This window comes from Mixophyes fleayi, chromosome 3, assembly GCF_038048845.1.
Source record: "Mixophyes fleayi isolate aMixFle1 chromosome 3, aMixFle1.hap1, whole genome shotgun sequence".
Taxonomy (NCBI): Eukaryota; Metazoa; Chordata; class Amphibia; order Anura; family Limnodynastidae; genus Mixophyes; species Mixophyes fleayi.
In genome coordinates this window covers 96715612-96743337 of record NC_134404.1, presented here as the reverse complement: position 1 = coordinate 96743337, position 27726 = coordinate 96715612, and the positions used below count along the sequence as shown (strand labels likewise).

The following is a 27726-nucleotide window of genomic DNA, read 5'->3' as shown; positions in this document are numbered from 1 at the left end:
TGGTAGCAGTTCTGAATATTTATGGTAAAATAAAAGTTTTGGGGGCATTGTCAGTAAAGCAAAATCGATCCATCACTACACTTATCTCTTACCTCATCAGAAATTTGTCCACCAAACGTGACCCAAGTCCCTGAAATAAAAAAAAGAATTGTAAAGTAAAGATTATAATTTATTATCAAACACTTTGATATACTGTCACATTTTATGCAGTAGCCTAGCACAATAGGTCAATAAACTGGAGTGGATCCATTACCCTTCATTAGTGCCTGCCAAGCAGCAAATGAGTATGAAAAACACAACCTGCAGTAATCTATACATTCCAGAGGGTGCAATTCCTTTGTTGTGCCACTAGTTTTATCGCAGCTCCACTGTAATACCTGTCTCTTGGGCCAATGCTGGCAGTTGTAGTATTTCATCTGCACTTGCTACATTCCAATATGAATACCAAAGTGCTGAGGCCAATCTATGTGAGGGCCCACATGGAGCTCTGGAGGCCCTATCCATCAACATAGCACATCTTAAAGTGCCCCACTATTGAAAAAACACAGGAGATGGAATCTTTATTTATTATTGTTTATTGATGTAGTGCTACAGGGGCAAACGCAGGATTTTTAACCCGTTTCCTACCAAAAAAATAGAGTGAGAATGCGCAGCAGCTCCATTTCGGCAAATCTGTATTGTACAGCACCCGCGGCGCTGTCAAAGAAGTGTCCGCAGCAGTGCTGTATTGTAGTATTGCAATACAGCACTGCCGCAGATGCTTCTTTGACAGCGCCGCGGGTGCTGTACAGTACCGTTCGGGGAGAGGAGGGGTTTCTGGAGAAGCAGAAATCCCCCTGCGTGCGCCCCTGTACTACCATATTATGCTGTGCTTCACAGATAATATTGTAATAATTTACATCAGTCCATGTACCATTAAAATTTACAGTCTAATTCCCTGTCACACAATTACACAAACACAGAGGTCCATTTTATTAATGGCTAATTAACCTACAATCGGGAGGAAACAGGAACACCCAGAGGAAATCCATGCAAACACAGGGAGAACATATAAACTCCACACAGATAGTGCCCTGGCTGGAATTGAACCCATGATGCCAGCACTGTGAGGCAGCAATACTAACCACTGTGCTCTGTGCTGACCATATCTTAATATTAAGCCACTCCTATCCCAGATCCATTATATGGAAGTCTAAAGGGCCCAATCCAGGTGCTTATCATTCTCATTACTTAAAGATTGCGGACATCTAATTTGTCCCTCCAGTAGTGGCCTCACATGCTCTCAGCAGGTAAAACTGTGTTGCATTCTTTCTGGGAAGTAATCCCCATGTATAAATGGTCATTCATAACTAAGTAAGTAATTCAAATATTCATTAATCTACAACTGAAAATCAATGAACTAAGTCACTTGTTTTCATAGTATATAGTAAGTCTGAAATGACTCAATGTAAAAGTGTAATGTACGGGTTCCTCTGTTCACATGGTGCATTGCTGGGCCACATAGCAAAGTTTGGGTAGGTGCTTGGCAAAGCTTCTGCGACCTCCTGGGTCCTCCTGATATGCTCTTTCCACAGCAGAGAGGGGACCTCTTCTGAGCAGAGCAGTAGTCTTGGGGGGTGATGTGGCAGCTGTGGTGGTGCAGGGCATCTCCTGGAGGGCCTCTGAGTGGGGGCTTCATTCCTCCTGCACCCACTGACTACTTGACATCACACAACGTTATTTGCAGAGGCCATCACTGGGCAGCAAATGGAATCATAGTATAGTGTATAAAGGTGCAAACTATGAGAAAGAAACACAGCTGTCATCATTATAGCACAGCCCTCATATGGCATTGGTCACACAGTGGTTTAATTCCCTTCATTTAATGTTGTTAGGCTGGGGAGGGGGGAGGGGCATCTGCCCTCTGGGGCCTGTCCCTTAGTGGGCGACCTTGGGCTGGGTCACTGGGCCACCTGAATTTGTTTTCCTTTGAAATAGGCTGCTAAGTCAAGTCTTGCCCCCAAATTCTGCCAGCCCTTCCCTGGTTGTTAAGTCCTTGCTGCTTCCACTGAGTGCTCTGAACTACATGTTACACAATGAGTATTACAATTTGTACATAGGGTTGTAATATTTGCTGCTCAATTAAGGTGACATCAACAAGGACTAGCTGGGATCATCACATTAGATGTACTGCTGGATGTAGTGCTGGATGTAGAATTAACCTGCAATGCACATAGGCCTGTATGGGATAACACTTATAAGAATAGATTATGGATCCAGGTCCCTTAATGCAGTAGGAATTTATGTTTGTAAATTATTTGTAATCTTAGTTGCATCATTAACCTCTATTACAATATTACTTCTAGGCTAACCTGAGACGTTACACAATCATTTACACTCCATATATGGTTTCTGTTTGGAAACTTGTGTCTTCTACCAGACTACGAACCCTCACTCGATTTTTCTCAACAAGTGGAAGCTTGTGACTTCTGTCATTTCATACACTCTGTAGATTATATATCCTAATGGGGAAATCATGTTAAAAGAAACTAAAAAGTAATCTTCTGCATTGTTTAGACAATAACTGTTTCTCGTGCTATTGAAACTAATACATCACATAGCCGCTAAAAAAATAAAAAAAAAGGTGAATCTTCAAGGTAGTCTACATAGGAATACATCATTAACCCCTTATGTACTGAGACAATACTTGTCATTCCTGTGCCGAAGTGGACCGGTTTTATCCTGAAGTTCTTTACCTCTGTATGTGATGATTTCATACTCAATTGAGCAGAATAGCGCTGGTTATGTAAAACTATCCCATCAGGAGACATGTCTTGGAATGTATTTTGTATCTAAGCATTTGTGAACGCATTTAAAGTGTTTCTACTTTAATAAGCACAGAGAGAGAGAGAGAGAGACACCCACAGATTCTGTAACCATAGTTACCACACCATAAAATCATGCAAAATGTTCTTATTTTCTTCCAACTTCTCCTTCCTTGGGGCTTCCCTTTGATGTATTTACAGTATCATTAGAATTCAGTTTGAGGTCTTTAATCTAAAATCTCGCTATAAATACAGTTGAAAACCCCACCCGGCCATCGCTATGGCAATGGTTAAGTGGGCTATAAAATAACAAGTATTGTTATCTTAATAATGAATCTGTTCTGTAGAGTTTTCCCCACTGAGCTCAACAAAGGCACAAACACTTCTGCAAAGTTCCTCAATTAACGTTATTAAGCCACAAAGCTGCACATTCAGAGAGAATATGTGTTTTATTTACAATAGTATTTTTGATTTGTATAGATTATGCTTCCAGAATCAGGAACTTGGAAAAAAGTGATAGGCGATTGGGGTGATTGAAAATGTAGTAATAACATGGTAATGAAAAATGCCAGTAAGGCAGTATGGTTATTTTTTTTTATTACCACCAGTATTATAGTATTAAGAGCTGCAACTTTTTTTTCTCAGTGTTACATCTGTCATGTGATCTTATAATGCTGCTTAGGCTAGGTACACACTACTTTCAGCAAATTATCGGGCCAATCAGACGATAAACAACTTATTGGCCCGATATCACAGTAGCATGTACCCTGGAATGATTATACCTCCAAAGCACATGAATGAGATTTTCAAACTGATCTGAAAATCTCGTTCAGCAATGGAACGGTGACATTCCAATCCTGCAGTGTGTAAGTATTCTAGATCAGGATCTCCATCGAGTTTACAGAGTCACAATCTTTTCAGCTGATGGTTATGACAGATGAAGAGCACAGATCTGTGGATAAATCTTGTAAAATATGTATAGTGTGTACACATGAATCAGCATGATGGATTTGGACTTTTTTTTTTTTTATCAATCGTTATAAAACTGTTTAAGTTAGAGATGGTCACTGACCCCGTGTTTTGGTTTTGGATTCGGTTTTGGATCTGGATTACCGCCGTGTTTTGGTTTTGGTTTTGCAAAACCGCCATTGCGTGTTTTGGTTTTGGTTTTGGTTTTGTTTGGTTTAGTTTTGATATTTTTTTGGAAAATCCATGTTTTTGGGCCTAAATTAACCCAATTTAGTGCTCCAACTGTTTTAGAGACAAGTAATCTAATTGTTGAGGTAATAAATCATCCAAAAAAACAGTTTAATTCTTCGTTGGTAGGCCTTCATTTATTCTACACACAAAACAGATTGTCTTCCTCTCCATCTATGCATATTGGCAATGCAGCCATCGTCTTTGGATGTATATTACACCCTATACTTATAGTTAAATATGTAAAGAAATGGAAAAAGACAGTTTGCTTTCTGTCTCTCTAGGCCCCCCTCCACTTTTTTTAAAAAAAACTAAAAATTCAGCCGTTATAGACTGTACAATAATTATTGACATGGAGAAAGCCAGTTTGGTTTCTGTCTCTCTAGGCCCCCCTCCACTTGTATAAAATACCAAAAAATCCAGCCGTTATAGACTGTACAATATTAATTGACATGGAGAAAGCCAGTTTGGTTTCTGTCTCTCTAGGCCCCCCTCCACTTGTATAAAATACTAATAAATTCAGCCGTTATATACTGTACAATATAAATTGAAATGGACAAAGGCAGTTTGGTATCTGTCTGCATCAGATCCTCTCTCCACTAGGAGTAAAATAGAAAACTATTCAGCCGTTATATAATCTAGAATATAAATAGAAATTGAGAAAGGCAATTTGGTATCTGTCTGCATCATAATCATCAACATCATCATTAGCGCCCTCGTCGCCTACACAAATCTCCCCCTCATCCTCTTCTAATTCCAAAGTGGCATCCTCAATTTGTGTATCACCGGCTACACTCGGGCTATTAAGGCACACATCAGCAGAATGCTCACGATTAGACATCCCACTGTTGGATGGACTCTCCACAGGGATTGTTGTCATTTGTGAATCAGAGCAAATATTCTCCTGTAATACCTCACTGTTATCTTGCAGCTCGGCTTTGACGCGTAACAGTAGTTGTGCACCAATTGTAGGCTGGGTAACTTTTTGGGATCTGCCACTAACAGCCAAAGGTGAAGGCCTCATTCTCTCTTTGCCACTGCGTGTGTAGAATGGCATGCTTGCAATTTTTTTTTTATCATCACTTAACTTTTGCTCAGTTACACTTCTTTTTCGCTTCAATACAGTAATTTTTTTTTGGGTTTTTGTTTTTTGCACTAATTTGAAAACACTCTGTTGTTTGACATCGCCTTGGCCAGATGACGTACTGGGAACACTAACATCAGGACTGGTGACAGAACCTGGTTGCTCATTCAGATCATATGTGGACTGCTTTGAATCCATTCTGAGCGCAAACCACTGGGGAGTGCTAAAAATTATTCGGTAGATACTGCTGACAGATATGACTTTTGACAGCCAGAAATATTAATGCACAATTGGGGAAGACACCCCAAAAGCACTGAGGAGTGCTAAAAATTATTTAGTAGATACTGCTGACAGATATGACTTTTGACAGCCAGAAATATTAATGCACAATTAGGGAGGACACCCCAAAAGCACTGAGGAGTGCTAAAAATTATTTAGTAGATACTGCTGACAGATATGACTTTTGACAGCCAGAAATACTAATGCACAATTAGGGAGGACACCCCAAAAGCACTGAGGAGTGCTAAAAAGTATTTAGTAGATACTGCTGACAGATATGACTTTTGACAGCCAGAAATATTAATGCACAATTAGGGAGGACACCCCAAAAGCACTGAGGAGTGCTAAAAATTATTTAGTAGATACTGCTGACAGATATGACTTTTGACAGCCAGAAATATTAATGCACAATTAGGGAGGACACCCCAAAAGCACTGAGGAGTGCTAAAAATTATTTAGTAGATACTGCTGACAGTTATGACTTTTGACAGCCAGAAATATTAATGCACAATTAGGGAGGACACCCCAAAAGCACTGAGGAGTGCTAAAAATGATTTGGTAGATACTGCTAACAGATATGACTTCTGACAGCCAGAAATATTTATGCACAATTATGGGGGACACCCCAAAAGCGCTGGGGAGTGCCAAATATTAAGAAAAAATAATAAACCTCTATCCTCCTCTCTGCACTAGCGATTTTGGTTAGAGCAATTGCAAGAACAATATTGTATTCTCTGTCCCTGCTTTAATTAGCCTATGACTACACCCTGCTCTCTCCCTCTGTCAAATGGCGATGGATTGCTGTGGAGGCGTGTATTTATAAAGTTGAAGTATCGCGAGAACCGAGCCCCGAGATCCGACGACGTCACAATGACGTTCGGCCTCGATTTGGATTCGGAACGGGCGGGAGAGTACCGAGCTGCTCAGCTCGGTACTCGGATACCCAAAGTTCGGGTGGGTTCGGTTCTCTGAGAACCGGACCCGCCCATCTCTAGTTTTAGTTAACACATTGGTGGAAAATTTCTGTAGTGTTTACCCAGCCTTAGAAAGGAGTTGTAGTATCCTTTGGAAGCAAGAGAGAGAACTGTTGTGAGCAGAGTCAAAGAGGATGAGAATGAGCTGAAAATGAGAAAGTGGAGGGCCTGCAAATCATCATCATCATCATGTTATTTATATAGCGCCACTAATTCCGCAACGCTGTACAGAGCACTCATTCACATCAGTCCCTGCCCCATTGGAGCTTACAGTCTAAATTCCCTAACATACACACAGACTAGGGTTAATTTGATAGCAGTCAATTAACCTACTAGTATGTTTTGGGAGTGTGGGAGGAAACTGGAGCATCCAGAGAAAACCAACGCAAACACGGGGAGAACATACAAACGCCACACAGATAAGGCCACGATCGGGAATCTAACTGACCCCAGTGCCTGGAAGCAGAAGTGCTAACCACTAGGCCACTGTGCTGCCCATGGAAATGAAGAGAATGGGACAAAATCATGTATGTAAAACATAAAATCTATATTTAATACATAATATGATGTATTGGGGTAGCAGGACTACTTTGCAAAGAGTAAGTCTCAGTCCACTAACTATGGTTCAACAAGCATGCAGCTAGATTTATTAAACAATAAAATAAGATCCAGCTCTACATAAACAGTAAGCATTACCACGCTATCATGGAAGGCCTCACGTCCAGCACATTCACTAGCGAAAGATAATGTATTTTCCCTCTACTCACACTTTTAATACTCAGATTCTCAGACAGGAGCTCCCTTCATGACCTCCTGCTAGAGTGAATATGTCCAGTTCCACTTATTAAAAAGGCAGCACAGAAAACTAAGACTAATGGAATGGAGCAGGGGCTAGATTTCTACCAGCGCGCTGCTACTGAAAAATGGGCTTGACAAAAACCTTGCAAGTGTGGTCTGTCTAATGTGAGTGTGGTTTATAAAGCCAATTAAATACATGAAAAATAGTTGTGTAAAAGGGCTATACACAAATATAACACCTACCAGCCCCATCAATCTGTATACAGTACAGAAAGCACTATAGTGACTGCTTTACAATACACAGAGCATTCTTGTGCCCAATATGCAATACAGGGAGAATTCTAGTAATCAACAGACAATACAGACAGCAGTCTTGTGGCTGATATAATCCAAATATAGTGTGATTTGAGGTCAGATTGATTTGATTTTAAAAGCAACTTATTATACCTTATGTTTAATTTGTAAATAAACTGGAAATGTATAATAGGGTTTGTAAACAAAATCCAAAACATGTTAATGTGGTAATTTGCTGCTGTTTTGAGTCTTAGATACTACTAAAATAATACTGAGGGTAAACACATGTACACAGATTCCAATGCAGGGCCTATATAACATACACTCAGTGAAGTGTATTACTGTAACAAGCAGTAACTTCTTTACTCCAGATCAAGGGATGAGATTGTTGTAGCTACTGTCGGTATGTCCAGATTCCATAGGTGTCTATTTATGACCCCAGCGTGGTAGTCATCAATATATATCTCTGCAATTTATCATGCATCCCATTGAAATAGGTAATGCCATCCTGGGATGGTGTTACAAGCTTTTCACAACTTAATAAATGCTGTTGTCCACATTGAGGCCTATGGGGACAGCGGTAAGTGTTGATAATTAGGTTAATGCCGGAGAAAGCTATGATTTTTCCAGCCTTAACCCTTTGATAAATAAGAAAAGTGGTGAAAGAGCTTTATGGCATCTTGGCTCATCACCACTTGTTAAAAATACCCCTTAGTGGTGTAATTGGAAACAAGTAGAAATCAACAAGGAAGAGTGTAAATAACTTAAAAAAATAAACAGAATATGAAATTATATAATAAAGGAAACAGAATGTTGTCATAGTAACACAGGACATGCTGTACCTAATGTGCATAGTGGCTTTATACATTTAAAAGTATGGGCTTACATTGCTTTTCTATTTGAGCAAATCTGCCTCTTTATTCATTTTGGAACAAGAGCCATAAAAGGATAAAGTGTTTACTGTTGTTGGTCCACTTGACAAAAGTGCATGATGAAAAGAGTAAAAAGTCATTTCAAAGTCCACCCAACAACATTAGGACTACCTCCTTCAGTAATTTAAATGATAAGATTTTTCTCTTAAAATACTACTAGAGTCATTTTTAATTAACGATGAGAGCTGGGGGACATCTGGACGGTCTAAATTGCATGTGTTGCCAGCATACATATTGTACATTTTGCATTAGTTGAAATGTCTAATTGAAAGTTTAGGATGAAGTATAATCTCCACTATGAGGATATGGAGAAATGAAGTCTTTTTGCAGAAAGAAAAGTGTTGTGCGTCCTCCGAGAAAACAGGGATCAACCCAAAAAAGCCCCACTTTAATAACCCTGTACGGTAAAATTAAATCCCGTTTTTGCACGTGGAAGCATAACTAGGCAAATTACTGTGCCTATCCTGAATTCAGCATGGAAAGCCCTGAGCCCGCCAACTCCTTTCAGAATGATGCAACTCTCAGTTGCCTCCATTTTTTATATTTAAAAACTATGCACATTGTTCAAAATTGGGACTTGTAGACAAAAAAAACATTTGCACTGTGAAACCCACACTTTCATAACTGGTCCTAAGTTGGTAATTTACTACCAAAAGTGCAGAAATTATAGATATCAACTACCGTTGATCAGTTAAGAGTAATGTCATGGATGGTAAATGTTTAATTGGTTGCTATAGGTTACTGCTTTGTTCTGCTAAGTTAAATATTAATAAATATACAGATAATAGCTGGGTAGGCAAACGGTTGTATAAAGATGGCCCTTTGTATGGTGCAGCATTGTACATAGGACTGAAAAGATACAGTATGTCCTTTGTTACTATGACAACATTCTGTTTCCCTTATTATATCACCAATAGAAAGTATCATATTTTTGCTAGCATGTAAACATATTAATGAACACCTGCTTGGCATACACAACTGACTGCCTATCTGAACACAATTATGTAATTTTAAGCATTTTTTCTGTTACTACACCAGACTTTAGCTTGACACAAATACACATTTTTCAACAGTACCAATAACCATCAACATAAATTTAATACATTAAATTAAATGCAATGTGATGTGTAAAGACTTGATGATATAGGGCCTGAGTCAGGCAAAAGTATAAAAAAAGGAGTAAATTTGCACCTAAGCAAAACCATGTTTCATTGAAGTGGGAGATAAATTTCAAATGTGGGGACAGATTTATAACTGGAATGGGGCATGTCCTAGATCAACTTTTAAGTCCAGTATAAAAAAGCTATCACGTATTTGTGTACTACATGAAAAAAACAGCCAGTATTCAACTTATGTGCAAAATAATAAACTAATGTGCAGCCCTTGCATTGTAACATGGTTTGTCCAGGAGCAAACTTACTGCTTTGTTTTGTTTTGCTCTCCTTAATGACTCAGGCACATAGTACCAAGGATATGAAGACCACAGGCACAGTGGGGTCAGCTGCCAGGGGCCCACAGCTGAGGGGGCCCTCCTTCCTTGTCAAAGACCTATGTGTATATGTGAGTGTTTCATCATTGGGCAGTCCATGGGGGCAATATTTTGCTATGAGATCCACAAAAGTCTGGCTACATCTCTGAATAGTATATTGCACATTGCTGAACATTCTCCACCTCATCATCATCATCAACTCTATTTATATGGCGCCAAAGAAATCCGCAGCAACGCAAAAGCAACAAAAAATAAACTGGAAAAAAATACAGCTAAATAAGGATACGATGATGGACTTTGTGGCATCCAGAGAGCAGAAAGGGCAAATCTTGACAATGTTGCAAAAGTGTAGGTGGCAAGAATTGGCAAGCGACTGGATGTGGGAAGTGAAATTCATGGTAGAGTCAATGATGACCCCCAGGCATCGTGTGTGGGGAACAAGGGAGAGGGCAACACCATAAACCTTAAGGGATATTAGTGATTGATGCTAGGTGGGGGAAAGATGATACGCTCAGTTTTGGATATGTTGAGCTTGAGGTAGTGTCCAGTCATCCAGGTGGAGATGGCAGAGAGGCAGTCGCACACACAGGAGAGGAGGGTGGGAAACAAATCAGGGGAGGAAAGATAGATTAGTGTGTCATCGCCATGTAGATGATATTGGATATCAAATAAACTGATGAGTTGACCAAGAGAGGTGTGAAGAGAGAAAATTAATGGGCCAAGAACAGAGCCTTTGGGAACCCCAACAGAGAGAAGGACAGAGGGAAGCATGGACCAAAGGAAGAGACACTGAAAGAGTGATCAGAGAGGTAGGAGGAGAAGGGTGTTAAGGAGGAGAGGATGGTCAACTGTGTCATAAGCAGTGAGGTCAAGGAGCAAAAGCAGGGAGAAGTAGCCCTTCGACTTAGCCAAGAGTAGATTAGTCACATTGGTGAGGGCAATATCGGTAGAGTGAAGAGAGCCAAAGCCTGATTGTAAGGGATCAAGGAGGGAGTGAACAGTGAGATAGTATATTAAACAGTTGTACACTAGCCGTTCAAGAAGTTTTAAGGGAATGGGAGTAGGGATATGGAGCGGTGGCTGGAAAGAGAGACAGGGTCGAGAGATGGTTTCTTGAAAATGGGCATGATGACCACGTGTTTGAAGGCAGAAGGGAAGATGCCTGTAGAGAGAAATAGGTTGAAAAGGTAAGCTAGATGACTGTGTTAGAAGAGAGAGAGAGTGGAGGAGGTAGGGTGGAGCAGGGTTGAGAACAGGGGGGGGGGGCTGTCAAATTTTAGCCCGGGTGGCAAGACTTGATTCAGCAGCCCCATTGAAGCCCACTATGGGAACGGCCTGGGGGAAGATTCCCCCAACCCAGCTTGCCCCTGATCGAGAGAATATATTGAGGAGGAAGAGGAAGGGTGAAGTGAGAGGACCACAGAGTCCTTGACAGGAGAAAAGGTGGACAGAGTGGCTGGGGGTTTTAAATGGGCTGAGATGGGGAAAGGGAGAGCTGTAATGGAGAGATATTGTGGATGGAGTAGATTTTCCCCTTTAGGTAAGAAGCAAAGCCGTGACTGGTGAGGGTCAATGGAGGAAGTAGAGGCAGGGGTAGGAAGAGAAGGGAGTTGATGGTTTTTGGACTGAGAGGAGATGAGGGCAAGAACTGCCTCCCCCAGAAATGGGGAGGCAGTTTTTGCAGCTGGGAAAGAAGGTGAGATAGTGGGTAAAGGCAGTGATTGTTAGGGTGATTTGGAGGAATCAACAGTGGGTAGTTGTGGAAACTGATAGGGTAAACAGTGAAGGTCTGAGGGAGGAGGTGGAGGGGAGCAAGAAGGAAATGGAACAAGGCATAAGGTGGAATGGTATAGGAGGGAAAAGGAAAAGAGTCCCTGAGGTGAGCAAATGGTGATATTAGGAAGAAGAAGCTAGTACTAGTGGATACCAGGGCTGAGGGAAAGAGGTGACAGAGAGAGTAGGAAATGTTGGGAAGGACAGAAAAAGAGGCAGATGGAAAGCACAGGTAGATCATGTCTGGATTAGAGGGAAGGGAAAGGAGAGAACAGACCACTTATGTGGGAGTAAATATGAGGTATAGTGCTAGATGGTAAATAGGCAGGAAGCAGCAAGGTAATGCATGGAAGGCAACAAGGAGTACAAAGAAGGGAAACATGTTTAATTGGGGGCAGTCTGTGATTAATAATGGTTGAATTCATATTAAAACATACACTTTATTTATTTAGGCAATTAAAATGATTACAAACAGTAAGTGTTCCCAATAATTAACCTGAATAAAACTTGTAGCGAAATATTAAAAATAAGCTTTGAGAAAGATAGACTGATAAAAAAAAAATGTCATAAAATGGCAGCTCTGCGCCAAGCCGCGCTGTGTTGTTAGTTGGTAAATATATTATTTTATATAAACATCAATACGTGACTTCTTATTATGTGTCTATTGAAAACCTTAAGCTGTAACCAACATGTTAGCACAAATAAAGATGTATAAACCACCTAATTAGTCCATGGTTGTTGTTTTAATTCAAAACATAGATTGTATTTGTGGAATATTGACAAAATTGTCCCATGGACATACTAGCTCAGAAAGTATGCTCCTAGGAAAATATAAATATATAGGAAATGGTTAGTATCTTATTATCACTGGTGGTAATACAAAGGGTTTAGACTGAAATTCACATGAGAGAGTATAAAAGCCAAAAGATACATTGCTGTTGCTCTAAGGTGTATAGGATCGCTTGCATATAATAATTACAAGTTCTCTGTCTCACTGAGCTACCTAGCTATGAAGCAATCAGGGGTTAACATTACAGGACATTAATTCTAAATAGAGCTTCTATCTCCCTTTATAAACTGTGATTCAGTCCCCCATCTAATATTATATGATGTTAATAGTAACAGCTTCAGGCTATCTAATTAGAACACAGCGAGGCGGACACCGACGTGCGTATCGCATACTCACTGTAACCAGGCAAGAGGCAATTTTTTTTTTTATCAGTCTATCTTTCTCAACACTTATTTTTAATATTTTGCTAAAACTTATATTCAGGTTAATTCTTGGGAACACTTTGTTTGCCATCATTTTAATTGGTTAAATAAAATGTATGTTTTAATAGGAATTCAACCATTATTAATCACAGAGTGCCCCAATTAAACATGTTTTTCCTTCTTTGTACTCCTTGTTGTTTATACTAATTATACCTGTATAGGGTGCACCACCTGAGATTTGATATTACCATATGGTGAGGAGATCTAATTCAAATCGGGAATGGGCATACCTTGTGCTTTGGTAATTATTCTTAGTGTATCAAATTCAACTGTAATAAGTCTGAGTGCAACCATCCCTGCTGTCCCATCCCCATTCAGCTGTAGGACCATTAATAGACAACAGGCGACCCTAGGACTGCGTGCAGCCCTCCGAGTCTTCACCTGCGGCCCCCCAGCTTCTTCCTGTTTTATTGTCAGATTTGTTAGCTATAGCTTGTAACACTTGTTTAAAATGCCTGCTGATAAGTTATTACAGATAGGTCTCCCTTCCTTTGATTAAATGTATTGTTTTGCTTATTATTGAGATTGACGGTAATGTGAAACCCTTTTGAAGGTTAGAGGGCCCCCCATGCGGCCCCTGTATTGTATCAGGTTGCCCATCAGTGCGCTAGACACACTGAGCCCAACTATCACTGCTTTTATGATCTCTATTTTGTTGCTGGGCCCACTAAACCCAACTTTCAGTAACAACCATATTTTGTATTTTTTCCTATTTATACAGATTTTAATACATAGCCATGAATAAAGAATGGTACCAAAACATCCTCTAAGAACAACTTCTCCCAACCATCCAAGAACAGTTTGGTGATGAACAATGCCTTTTCCAGCATGATGGAGCACCTTGCCATAAGGCAAAATTGATAACCAAGTGGCTCAGGGATAAAATTATCGAAATTTTGGGTCCATGGTCAGGAAACTCCCCAGACCTTAATCTCATTGAGAATTTGTGGTCAATCCTCAAGAGGCGGGTGGACAAACAAAAACCCATAAATTCTGACAATCTCCAAGCATTGATGAGGCAAGAATGGGCGGCCCTCAGTCAGTATGTGGTCCAGAAGTTGATTGACAGCATGGCAGGGCGAATTACAGAGGTCTTCAAAAAGGAAGGTCAACACTGCAAATATTGACTCTTTGCATAAACTTAATGTAATTGTCAATAAAAGCATTTGACACTTATACTGAAGTAAAATTACCAGCATTTCATAACATAGCAAGATCTGACAAAAAAGTCTAAAAACACTGAAGCAGCAAACTTTGTTAAAACCAATACTTGTGTCATTCTCCAAACTTTTGGCCATGACTGTATAATCATAACTAGAATCCTCCTCCATGAAAATTAAATCACAAATTTTCTTTTACTCCGGTATATGAAGATTGGTTTGTTTCTAATTTATTTTGCTTAAACTGAACAACCAACTTGGACTTGACTAGTTACAGTCAAAGTAACATATGACTTAATGCTCCAGCCACTGCTATGGCTATTGCCTCCTTACTAAACTGTATCATGTCATCTGGTCAAATTCCTATGGTATGGAAAATGGCTTGGTTCAAAAAATAAGTGACAGAAGTATTGTTTCAAACTATACAACTATAGTTCTGTGCTCTATATATTACCATGAGTCTAAATCCTATGGTCAGAAAGTGCATCACACAACAGATGATAATGCCAATTATAGACTATAGTGATGTAGTTTAGAGTACAGCCCTTCAAATTCACATTGACAAGTTCAATACACTTTATAGCTCAATCTAATGTTTTGTTTTACTGTGTATCTACATAACACATCATTGTGATCTCCCATCAAATAAAATGCTTTCTTTTCGCTCATGTGGGATTTATTTTAATAAAAAAAAATGGTACGTGCATTCCTTTGCGGGATCCCCAAAATCTATCAGGTTGCTGCCACCACTAGTCTATACTGTATTGCATTTAGAACTCAAAATAAATAAAGGCAATGTCAATTATCGACCATTTCAAGTCACGTGCTCCTGTTTTTGGTTTCAAATTATGGGATCTTCATCATATATTCCTAGGTAAGAACAGCCAACTGATTTAAGTGTTAGTTCTGTGTCACTGTACAAATATATATAAACAGCACTGAATAGTCTTTTCCCCACAATTTCAGTTTTTACACCATCAGACTCTTCCTCTGATGTCTGAGATTCTTCCAACATTCACAACATCTATTTCATTTTGAGACGATTGCTAACCATGTTAACCCCTCAATCCCTCTGAATTGTACACTCAGTTCCCAGCATTGACATCAGCACCTTGCATTCCTATATGTGACCCTTTCTTCTCCCTTTGTGCAGAAATTCATTCTACATGGATTCAAAATCTCATGGACAACACTGGATATGAGATTTAAATGGGATGCTGCTACTTTTCTACTGTGCTACCATTATACTTGTGGAAAATTCCACAAATTCCACAGCGCCATGATAGAGCAACCATTTTCGAAAGAAACGCAAAGACAGTGCTGATATTTGGTTGGCCGGTATTGAGTGGATGTGATGGGGATTAGCCAAGTGAGTATGAGTGTGATTTTATATAGACAGACTGATCAGCTAAACCCAGCAGGTGGATCTTGCTTTGACAAGAAAAACCGAAAACTAATCAATGACATTTTAATTCATGAATTTATTTTCTTTTGGGACGTTTAACAAATTTACCATAGCCTATTTTTTATATTATATTTTCATTTTGAATTCATTTTAAATATTTCTGCTCTTTGACAATAATACCTGTTGAAAGCAACTTGATAACTTTAGTTAGAAACTGTGCTAAATTAGCCTTCCAAATGTGATTTTTAATCGGATGTAGTGAGTTCAATTTACTTGTTTTCCCTTCACCTATACATTTCCCTTCATGCAGTGGAAACTAAATCCATCTCATTAAATAATTCATTTAAATAGATAACATTTGATGTATCTATTATAGAACACATTAATATTTAAATTCACAATTGGCCAGAAGCTGCCTTTATCAGAAGACGGTTAAAGAACTTTTGCAGCACAGACTTGTAAGCATAGATTAAATATAAATAGTAAATGATGTTGGAGTTAATGGTAATTAATCAAGTGAATGCACATTTTCAAATCTGGCTAACTGCATAATCATAATTGGTAAATTCACTGTAACTACGAGCGGATATTATACAGGAAAAACAAAGGTGAATCAATTTGGAAATCACTGTACAATTTTAACAATAATTAAAGTCTTTACAGCTATGTTTCAAGTCTTGAACACTTACCAAGTCCTAAGCATGATACACGGAGTCCAGATTTCCCGAGATTTCTAGAAAAATGAACAAAAAATTGTTACCTTTTAGCTATTTATACCAATGCAAGTTTTACAAATTGTGCATCTTAACTAAGGATTTAAAAGGGAACTGCACACAATGTTGAATTCATATCTGCCAATTGCTAAATTGATATGCAAATTATTGTTATTTACATTTCAGCTGCTTTATGGTGGAAACTAAAACATATATTACCTATCTACTTGTGAGTTAGAGATGTCAGCCAACATTTATAAAGTGAGTTTGAAAAGAAAGTAGCCCGGGGCTCTCATATCTCCCTAGTAAATACTATAATAGCACAGGCAGAAGATTACCTTTAGCTTTTCACTTTCTTGAAACAAAATTGCTGCAAACTGAAAAACAGATCTCAGGATTTAAATGTTGTTCTCCGTGCAAAAAACAGCAGACAAATGAATAGCAATGATTCCCATTTTTTTTGTAACATAACTAAAATATTTGCACCAGTTATAACCATGTAGTTCCTCTTGGAATCGTTTTACATGATGCTCTTTGCCTCTCTGTAACATATTCTCCAAAGTAGAATGTGTATCAGACACACAGACATTACGGTTTACAGATCTTCACATCTACTTTTTGAGCCAATAAGTTGCAAATTATGTTGGGAAAAGAATAGTTTCAAAATATATTTTGACCTGTAAATTCCAGAATATTTGCACTTCTTTAAACTCCATTCTGCAAATAATTTCTTACATGAACTGTGTTTTTGCCTGTTTTTCATTATGTGCCAGATATTTAGTACTGCTGTCTGCTGTAAAATACAGGTAAATAGTCTTCCATTAACCAAGATTAGGAAAATTCCCAGCAGAGGAAGGAGTTGGATAAATGCATAGAGTAACATATAATTTAAAAAGTAAAAGTATGTGATATAAAATAGAGCATAGTTTTAGAAGTAAATATTGATGTATCTCTCTTTTATTTATAACATAAAAAATGTTTATGTGATATGTTTCTAAAATATTTGTGATATGTTTCAGAAATATTTTTTGTCATATGTTTCTGAAATGTTTTGTGATATCTTTCTAAAATATTTATGTGATATGTTTCAGAAATATTTATGTCATATGTTTCTGAAATGTTTATGTGAGTCTAAACCATCTGACATAAGAGACGTGTCTGCAAAAAAATATATTGCATGCAGTCAAGGCCGGATTAACCATAGGGCTAACTGGGCTACAGCCCAGGGGCCTATGGCATCCAGGGGGCCCTTGAAAGTGCTCAGCAGCAGTATTGATCGGTCGGGGGCGCCCACGGCGTGATCAGTGCTGCTGAGCACTTTCACTGCAGTCCTTCTCCGGCGCGCTGTAGTCTCCTTACTGAGGAGATCTCGTGAGTCTCAATCTCACGAGATCTCCTCAGTAAAGAGAGCACAGCGCGCCGGAGAAGGAGGTAAGTGCCGGGGGGGGCGCAATCAGCTCCGATTACGGGGGGGGGGGGGCCTCACAGGGGAATGGAGGCCCCCTTAGCCCAGGGGCCTCCATTCCCTTAATCCGGCCCTGCATGCAGTAGTTATCATTTTAATACATATTATATTTAATACATATTATTATATTGCATGGTATCTTTGAGTTTTTCTGGTCATGTATGTGTTTCCCCCTTTAAATTTTGTTTAATTCTAGTTTTTAGTACTATAATAAAATATTATTCTGAATGAAATCGCAACAATTAACAGAATAGATACAAGCAGATACAGTATAATTGTTTTGCTAAATTTTCTTTAAGATGCCTTTGCTTATAGACTAATTTTACAAAATGACCTCAGGGAAATCCTTTAATTGCTATGATCAATTAACTACCTCCCATTTTTAAGGCGCCACAATTGTGTTATTTGTTAATTAATAATGTATGCCGTTCTGTGTGAGAATTCTGTGACCGTAGCAAATCATGAGGCGGAAGGCTGTGTTTAGGAAATGGAACTCAGATGTGACTTTAAATATCCTTTTTTATTATATATTAGACACATTACCCCTTATAATACACTAGTTTAAGTTTGAAACAAAACATGTTGCTTGAATGTGGTGACATTTTGGTGGTATTAGTTGATCCTCATATGCAGCTGTTTGCCTATCCTTTGAAAATAAGACACAAGTGAAATCACTGCTTACCAAATATAATATATTTTACAGAAGTGATATCACTACTTAAGGCTTATTTTAAAAGGAAATTTAAACATAAATTAACGGCACTTGTAAGAAACATTTTTGCTGCAAACACGAATGCAAAATAATTTATTTTTTTTACAGTCAAATTCTCTTGTGATTTTTTTTTATTTCCGCTTAGGTAAAACTAAAATTATACTGGGATCACCAAGCAATATTCTATTTATAATCTGGAGATAATTATGCTGCTAAAAAGAGTTGAAACCTGCTCTCTTAAAATAAAAAAAATAAGGCGACCTAAATCTCTAATGTCAACCATATAATGAAAATATCTTTACAAAGAAAAATAACGTAATTTAATATTTAGAGAAACCAGTAAACGAGCATATTCTATTGCGAATTGTAAATGATTACATTTTGTAGGATGCAATAATTGATCTTGACGCAGAGGTTATGAGAGATAAGTTGGTGAACCAGGGGTATTGACTGATTCTTTTCTTTTGAGATAATGAAGTAATAGCAGAGAAACTGGAGCTGATATTAGATATAAGGAGCTTGGAGCTAGAGAAGAATGCCATCCTTCTTCTCTTTAAATTACATTCTATTCCAATTCATATCTGCTCTGTTCTGACAGAATTACAGAAGAGATGTTATAGGGCAATGACATATAACCGTTCCAGAGGCAAAGGCAGGATTTCAGCAACCTTCGTTCCATAGGCAGTAGCAGAATATTGCATTTAGATTAGTAGGCACTGCCCCCTGGGCCTTGCAAAACATTCATATTCATAGCTACAAGTTCAAAAATGACAATGCTTAAAGCAAAGAGATTGGCTTTCAACTTTTAGATCACTTGCTCTTAGCAACATATGTTCAGCATAGTTTCTAAAGCAATAATTACATCAATTGTGAGCAAGTTAACTGATACTAGCTGGGGGATCGGCTTTTCCAGAAACTCTGCAGTAATACACGCATACAAAACCTATGCAGTTCACCAGAATTAGATAAGAACTAATATGTCACTAGATGCTCAGTGGAGCCTGTTCTCTTAGTAGTAAACTGAAAACAGATTTTTATTTAGTGACAAATTGTATGTACAAATTACAGATTTCCTTTATACATCATCCCAATTGTAGTAAAAACACAACCCCTTTCAAAACTTACAGAGCCTCATATAATCTAAATGATAGAACTACATAGGACAAATACCATTATCTATAGTTATAATGGAAAGTCTATGCCCTCCATATCTTTTTGTCACATACATTGAGCAATTACACCTAGTAAAAAGGAATTTGTATATGAAAACCGGCATGCTCTAGGGCAGGGGTGTCCAACCTTTTAGCTTACCTGGGCCACATTGTAAGACGACGAATTGGTTTGGGCCGCACATAAGATACACTAACAATAACGATAGCCGATCATCCAAAAAACCATAGAAAACATAGTTAACATATATATATGAGAAAAAAAGTGATATATTTATATATATATATATATATATATATATCTATATCACTTTTTTTTCAAATCCCCCTATACTTACCTTTCAATCGCCCTGTTCAAAACTTCCTCTCTAGTTATTATACTATAATCATTTTTTTTATTGTTTCGATGCAATATCAATAAAGTGCATTTAAGCCAGGCATTGTATATCAGGGTGCCCTGACCAGGCCTGCGGTACCTGACATATACACCACTGTGACCCCAAATTGTGACCTGTTTTGCTAATTACACCACTATGTTAGTTAAGGGATAACAACTTATAATGGGCCAAAGAGAATAATATATAATGCCCCATTAGTATTACAAGTAGAAGTATGTATCAGGGAGATAAGGTCCATGATGCTCCAGGACCAGGTGACTTTTATTCACTGGTCAGCGTCCCTTGAAATAATAAAAAAAATCCCCCTTAACTTACCTTTTAATCGGCTTGTTCTCCTGTCCTCGTCTCTTCTTTTCTCCAATTCTGTGCTGCTGATTGTTCTTCTGGCGCGGGTGACTCCTCTGTGCTGCGCTCCGCAATGGATGTTGGGCGTGATCACATCACGCCCGACATTCACTGCGAGCACCTCACGGAGGAGGAGACAAGGGAGGGAGCCGGAGTACCAGCTGACGTGACCGCGTGACCGCAAGGTAAGTAGTTTCTTTTCTTTTTTTTGCAGGATTTTTTTTTTCCATTAAGAGCGCTGCCCCCTTGCTACAACCAAAACTCCTTCTGGGCCACATTTACAGGCGTGCTGGGCCGCATGCGGGCCGCGGGTTGGACAACCCTGCTCTAGGGCAGCGGTGTCTAAGTTCAGTCCTCAAAAGCCACCAACAGTACATGTTTTCAGGATTTCTACAATTATACATAGGTGAGTTAATCTATTTTGCTGGGTCAGTAATTTCCCCACCCGTTTCTATAGACAGAAATCCTGAAAACATGTTGGTAGCTCATGAGGACTGAACTTGAACCACAGCATCTAGGTAAAGAAAAGGCTAATGCTGTAAATTCTACCAATCAGTCCGCCTTAGAGTGGGACGGGCTATTCATTAGAATTCATGGCAATGGCTGGCCCTGTCACTGAAAGGGTTAAAGACAGGGCCTATTTGCTGCTGCTGAGAAAATGAGTTTGTAGCTGAATGTGTTTCATAACTGTTCATTTTTACTGTCTAGAATTTCAAATGGGATGAAGCTATATTACTCACAGTACTTATTATTTCTGCTGCAAATCTAAACATTTGCCGTTTACCTTCCCACTATTAAAAGCGAAGTTTTCACTTTAGAAAAAGAACAAATATTCCCAAATTGATAATAAGGTGATTTGCAATTATTTACTTTCTGCTCCCTACTATGCTGCTGGAGACTTGGTATAACATGATTAAATTGAGTTTGAAGGGACAGTAGTTTCTCCTCCTCCTCTCCCATGGTAACTACAATAAAACTTGGCAGGCAGCCAAGACGTTTGTTAGTTATTGTGTTGTTTCAATAGAAGGCTGCAGCTTTCTGCAGCAAAAGGCAACCAATATATTAACTACATATTTGCAGATACACATATTATCAATAAAGAAATACATATAAAAATGAGCAGACATTTTCTTGAAATCTAGATTTAAGAAAGAAAATAAAAGGGCAGAATTGTGGTGGGTTTCAGGGGCGCACGGAGCATTTTTAAGGGGGGGTTTCCCCTCCACCGGAAAAAAAACGGGAAAAAAAACGAGAGCGCTGCCGCGCATGCGCCCGTGTATGCGCAGCAGCTCAGTTTAGGCAGCACTGTACTATACAGCAGCCGCGGCGCTGTCAAAGAAGCGTCCGCGGCGGTGCTGTATACAATACAGCACCGCCGTGGACGCTTCTTTGACAGCGCCGCGGCTGCTGTATAGTACAGTGCCGCTATATAGGGCACTTTTTTAGCGGAGGGGAGGGGTTTCTGGAGACCCAGAAACCCCCCCTGCGTGTGCCACTGTGTTTGGGGTAAAGCAGAACAAATTACTGTATATCTACATGAAGACACTAAGCGGTATATTTACTAAACTGCGGGTTTGAAAAAGTGGAGATGTGGCCTAAATCAACTAATCAGATTCTAGCTATCATTTATTTAGTACATTCTACAAAATGACAGCTAGAATCTAATTGGTTGCTATAGGCAACAACTGCACTTTTTCAAACCCGCAGCTGAGTAAATATACCCCATAGATGTCATTTTGTTATGAGTACGAAAATGCTCACTGCAAGGATCCCGTTTCTCTTATGAAGAGAAAGAAAGAACCATATTAGCTCATGCTGTTAAATGAAGAATTATTTGGAGAAGCACGAATAGTACCAATGGAACTTCAATCAAAGCTCCCCATACATGTAATTTAGGAAGGATGACAAGTGTAGTTACATTTCACATTAGTGTGAAACTACAGATTACAGATTGAGGGATTTAAAATTGAAAAATGAGATAAGGAAAAAAGAAAAAAAAGGATCATTAGGGCAGGTGAAATGTTGGAGCCAATGACAAATGCAAACATATAATCACATCACCCATTAGTACCTGGCAGAAAAAGTGAAACTATCATGTAAAATATATTCTTAAATTCAGCTGCTTCTGTCATTAGAACAAGACCAATATAGCAGCATATTTTCAGTTGTCACTTACCTGCAGTATAGTCTCATGACTCCTAATTTAGAATTACACATTTTTAATAATCTGTGTCCAGCCTTGTAGAATAGGGAAGTTGAGTGACATGATTGGTCATAATACAGGCAGTGACTATTTTGTCTTCTTACTGTATTGTAAATAGACCATAGGTTCCCTATTGAAACAGCAGCTGCAGATAATTAAAAATGTGTTACACCAAACTAGGAGCACAAGGACTGGACCAGGGGTGAAGTGATAACTGCTGCCCCATGGACACTAGGGTCCTCATTTAGAGTCGGACGCAAAGTCCATTTCAGGCGCATTCCTGCACATTTCCACTGATGGGGCAGGCCCAGTAAGCAACAGTTCCCTGCAGTTCTGTCTGCTTTTCAGACGCAGTGTACACTGCGACAGCTTGCGTCTCAGTGCGAGGGAAAGGGTGGAACACAGAGTTATGTAGGGGTGACCATGAGTAATTTAGATACTATGGGCGTCTACCCGCAAAAACTACCCTAGTCGGATCAAGACACAGGCGGAACACAGGTCAAAAAAGACAGAAAAGGTGCGGCAGGAATTAGGTGGCACAAGTAGTAGCTAGCTGCAGGAACTGGTCGCAGCTTGGTAAGGTATTACGAGTGGGACGTAACTGGGGCTGCTTGTCACTGGTAATACCCCACCAAGCTGCGGCACACTCCCACTCCTGCTATTTCAGGTAATTCTTAGACGCACATTGCGTCCGACTCTAGATGAGGTCCTAGGAGTATGAATAGTTCTGGTTATATATGTCAGTGTTATGTATATATAATTTGTCTATGTCTTCTATGCAATATAGCATTACTAGATCTCACCTCTGAGTGCTTTAAACCTCTACAAAAGTATTAAACACTAGGGGCTAGATTTACTAAGCTGCGGGTTTGAAAAAGTGGGGATGTTGCCTATAGCAACCAATCAGATTCTAGCTTTCATTTATTTAGTACCTTCTACAAAATGACAGCTAGAATCTGATTGGTTGCTATAGGCAACATCCCCACTTTTTCAAACCCGCAGCTTAGTAAATCTAGCCCTAGGAGGTTTATTAAAATGTTTCCATGATGCATAAAACCTTCTTTGGAGCAAACATTATTACATTTCTGAACCATCCATTAGTGATTTGTTTTCTCTGAACACAACTCTCCTTAACAGTTCATGAATATTAAGCTTTCTCCAAAATAAGGCTCTTGAAGTTGTTGGCTATAAAATTGTCCTCCTACAGCAGGGGCGGACCTATATTGTTTTGCTGGGGGGAGGGGGCGATTTAGTGCCCATTCCCTTTTTCTGACAGCCGCACAATACATTAATGCGCCTGTCAGCAGAAAGAAGGCAGAGTATGCTCTGATTGTGTTTAAAGCACAATCAGAGAGGTACTCACCAGCACGTACCCGCTTGGGGGGGAATCGCCTGCCTTGGATCCACCAGTGTCCTACAAACGGCAGTCATTGGTCCCAACAACCCTCTCTTTGAGGCCCATTCCTTTGAACCTAGGTAGAACATTCTTCTGTTTTACTTTTATTATTTTATAATTGACTTAATGCAGCAGGGAGCCTATGACATAAGTTCAATTAAAACGGTTGTTTTCATTATTTTGTATTCTGTTATCTTTTCTTTTCTTTTTTTTTTCACAGAATGTTTCTTCCCCTTTCTTATCTCCTATTTCTGATACAATTCTTCCTCTTAGAGCACCTCCTTCACTTAAATATTGTTGTTAGAAATTCAATTACATCTCGAATCCTCTGATCTTCCATGTCACAATTCCTCAAACAAGACCTAGGGGAAAAAGTAGGTTGTGTGAACTATGAATATTGAGGAGTGTTTGACAACAATTTCAACTTGCTACTCAGTTGTGGACAATTATGTACTTGGATGGTTACATGTAGTCCCTCCAACCTCACACTTGCTTGCCTAAACATGGACACACAAGACTTAGCCAAGCCGAAATACTCTGAGCTCCTGTTACCATTCTAATGTCCGGGTTGAATACAGATTATTGTGGGCAGGCCCACGTAATTTCTTGTATAAATAAATGAATACAATAGGTGCTCTGACCATACTAATATATATATATATATATATATATATATATATATATATATATATATGTTATCATAGATCTATAATATAACCAGGCCATAGCAAAGTTGCACATAAAATATCGTTGACAAATTAAAAGCCACTGTGCAGGGTCTAGAAAGCGTTTAGAAAAAACTCACCAGGGCTCTTCATAGAGACCAGAACCAGCGTATAGTCTGATTGTAAAATTATTTAAAGATCAGACAAAATAGTTACAACGGATCCCGATCCCAACAATTCAAGAGGATGTTCATCAGCAGAAAATCTGCTTAGATTGAAACGATTGTTGAATCCAAATACAATCAATGAGTCTACTCACGTTCTTGTGTTTTATTTGTTTATGATACTGTAAATAAACTTGAAATGCTCAACTCTAAAGGAGTCCTTTTTCATTTTAAACTTTCCATACACCAGGTTGTCCCTGGTTGATAAATAACTGACTTAAACTGTAGTTACCGTTTACAAAAAAAATATTAAAACTTCATTCAAGCAATGAAAAATGTTCTGACTACAAACTTGTCTACTGTACATCTTGTGTGAGCTTGTATACATATAGTGTCCAGTAACTCTAAACATTGTCTATGCCATGTCCTAGTAGCTTGTCTTGCACAAATACTGCTGAAACTACATGGTTTGAAAACAATCTGCTGTGTTCTTTTCCTGCTTAGTGATACATGACCAGCTAAGCTCATAGCCGTAGGAAGAAACTGTACAGTAAAGTGAAATACTGATGCATAATCATTTAGACAGGCAAGGTTGACAGAGGATTTCTTAGCCAAAGATATCACATATATTACCCAATGATGTGATAAAAGGAAATACCAGAGAACAAACAGGGGAATTCTTCTTGTTTTACAGTGGATATCTGGACAAGTGCGTGGTTTTCCTTTCATTTATATTAGCATGAGAAAACATTATGGGAATTAGTGTGTGCTTTTAGTGAATAATCAACATCTATTTATATAACGCCACCAATTCCGCAGCACTGTACAGAGAATATTTGTCACTCACATCAGTCCCTGGTTCATTGGAGCTGCAGTCTAAATTCCCACACACACACACACACACACACACACACACACACACACACACACACACACACACACACACACACACACACACACACACACACACACACAGACACACACTGATGGACACACAGACTAGGGTGAATTTGATAGCAGCCAATTAACTTAACCTACCAGTATGTTTTTAGAGTGTGGTAGGAAACCGGAGCCCCCGGAGGAAATCCACGCAAACACAGGAAGAACAAACTGCACACCTTCCAAGGAATCCCGTAGCTCACATAGAAACGAAAACTGTCAGGGACACATTGCTGAGGGCCGCTGTTTTCAAGTTTCTTTGCATCTGTACATTATCTAATGTGCCCCATCTTATTTTACAATGCATATATTTAAAAATTTACATGCTGATTTTATAGATCTATATTTTAAGCTTTTTGTGCTTTAACATCCAGGTGGTTAATTCGTTTTGGATTGCCTTTGTAAACACAATGATTCAAGGTAATTGGCCAGTTTTAGGTTAAGACACAATAATGAAAACTATGGGGCTTATTTCATAAAATAGAGCAAGCAGTAACAATGGGCTGTAACCAATAGCAACCAGTCAGACAGATGCTTTCATTAGTTTGACTCCTCAAACGCAATAGACGTTGATATCTGGTTGGTATGGGTCACAACACATCATTGCTCTTTGAATCTTGTTTTGAATAAGAACCAAAGGGAGCTATAAAGTAAATGTATATCATTAATCAGGCAAATACTTTGTCTAGGCGTCACTGGGGTCTATACTGATGGATAAGCACAATACTTGTGCCTGGCTTTGCACTCTGCACATACATGGACATCCATAAAGCTTATTCTGCAGTGCGGGATGGGACCACAGCTACCTACATAAGTGTTTCATACCAGTGTTGTATTGCCCTTGAGCCTTATTACAGTAGCATCTCCAATTACTGTAGAATAACTGCTTTTTTGACTTTTTTAAGTTAATGGGAGTGAGGGAATAAGGGGCCTATGTTTTATTTATGATTGAGGTTTGTCAGTTTAAGTCCTTTCATTAAACGGTTTTCTCTGCATACAAAGCTACACACAGATTCCCATGAAACACAGATTTTACACCAGTCAGGGCGAAGCATACAAATACAGCATAAGTGAAACCCAAACCTCATCCAACTAATACCACTATTCACACAGTTATATTGCTACCTGGTAATGAGTCCTCTGATCGGGTCATTGGGAGCCAACTAGATACTGCAACACATGCGAGTCCAAAACACATTTAGGTTTTTATGAAGTGTACCCATATCTTCACTTAGCATATGCTAGGTAAACAAATGTCGCCCTCCGGCAGATGCCACCGCGTCCACGCTTGTTCCAAAACATGGAAGAACCCGTGCAAGAACAAGTGCATGATGTTACAAAAGGATATTTGCACTGTGGGTCTCCATGTTTGCAACGTTGTAAACAACCTTTATTGTCTAGCCCAGTGTTTCCCAAACCTTTGCAGTTCTCGACACCCTTAGAGTCTCCATAATTTTTTCAAGGCACCCCTCCAAAATAATTACCAAGCAGTCCTGTTTTATAAGTAGTTGGGTGAAAAAAAACGTAATAAGTTTTTAGATCAGGACAGAAATACTTATTTAGATGTATGCAAAAATAATACACATAAATCCAAGGGAAAAAAATATTTTTATATATTTTTTTTAATTATATTTCTGTCAAAGAATAATTTACAGTTAACTCACACTGTGCCCCCTTCATCCACACACTCTGTGCCCTCCTTCGTCTCCACACACTCTATGCCCTCCTTCGTCTCCACACACTCTGTGCTCTCCTTCATCTCCACACACTCTGTGCCCTCCTTCGTCTCCACACACTCTGTGCCCTCCTTCGTCTCCACACACTCTGTGCCCTCCTTTGTCTCCACACACTCTGTGCCCTCCTTCGTCTCCACACACTCTGTGCCCTCCTTCGTCTCCACACACTCTGTGCCCCTGCATCCACACACTCTGTGCCCTCTGCATCCTCTCACTCTACAGCCTCTGCATCCTCTCACTTTGCCCCTTCTGCATCATTCTCTCACTCTGCCCCCTCTGCATCATCCTCTCACTCTGTCCCCTCTGCCTCATCCTCTCATTCTGCCCCTTCTGCATCATCCTCTCACTCTGCCCCCTCTG

At 39.2% G+C, this 27726-nt stretch overlaps 1 protein-coding gene across 3 annotated transcripts in view; it reads right to left on the bottom strand.

Annotated features, from left to right (window-relative positions):
• Positions 1–27726, bottom strand: part of KCNAB1 (potassium voltage-gated channel subfamily A regulatory beta subunit 1) — a 267571-nt gene that overhangs the window by 74767 nt on the left and 165078 nt on the right. For all 3 annotated transcript variants that reach the window (XM_075202037.1, XM_075202038.1, XM_075202039.1), the window contains exons 2-3: positions 16151–16194; positions 93–130 (exon numbers count right to left, since the gene is read on the bottom strand). In XM_075202037.1, the coding sequence (XP_075058138.1) occupies positions 93–130; positions 16151–16194 (82 nt within the window). The remainder of the gene's footprint in view (positions 1–92; positions 131–16150; positions 16195–27726) is intronic.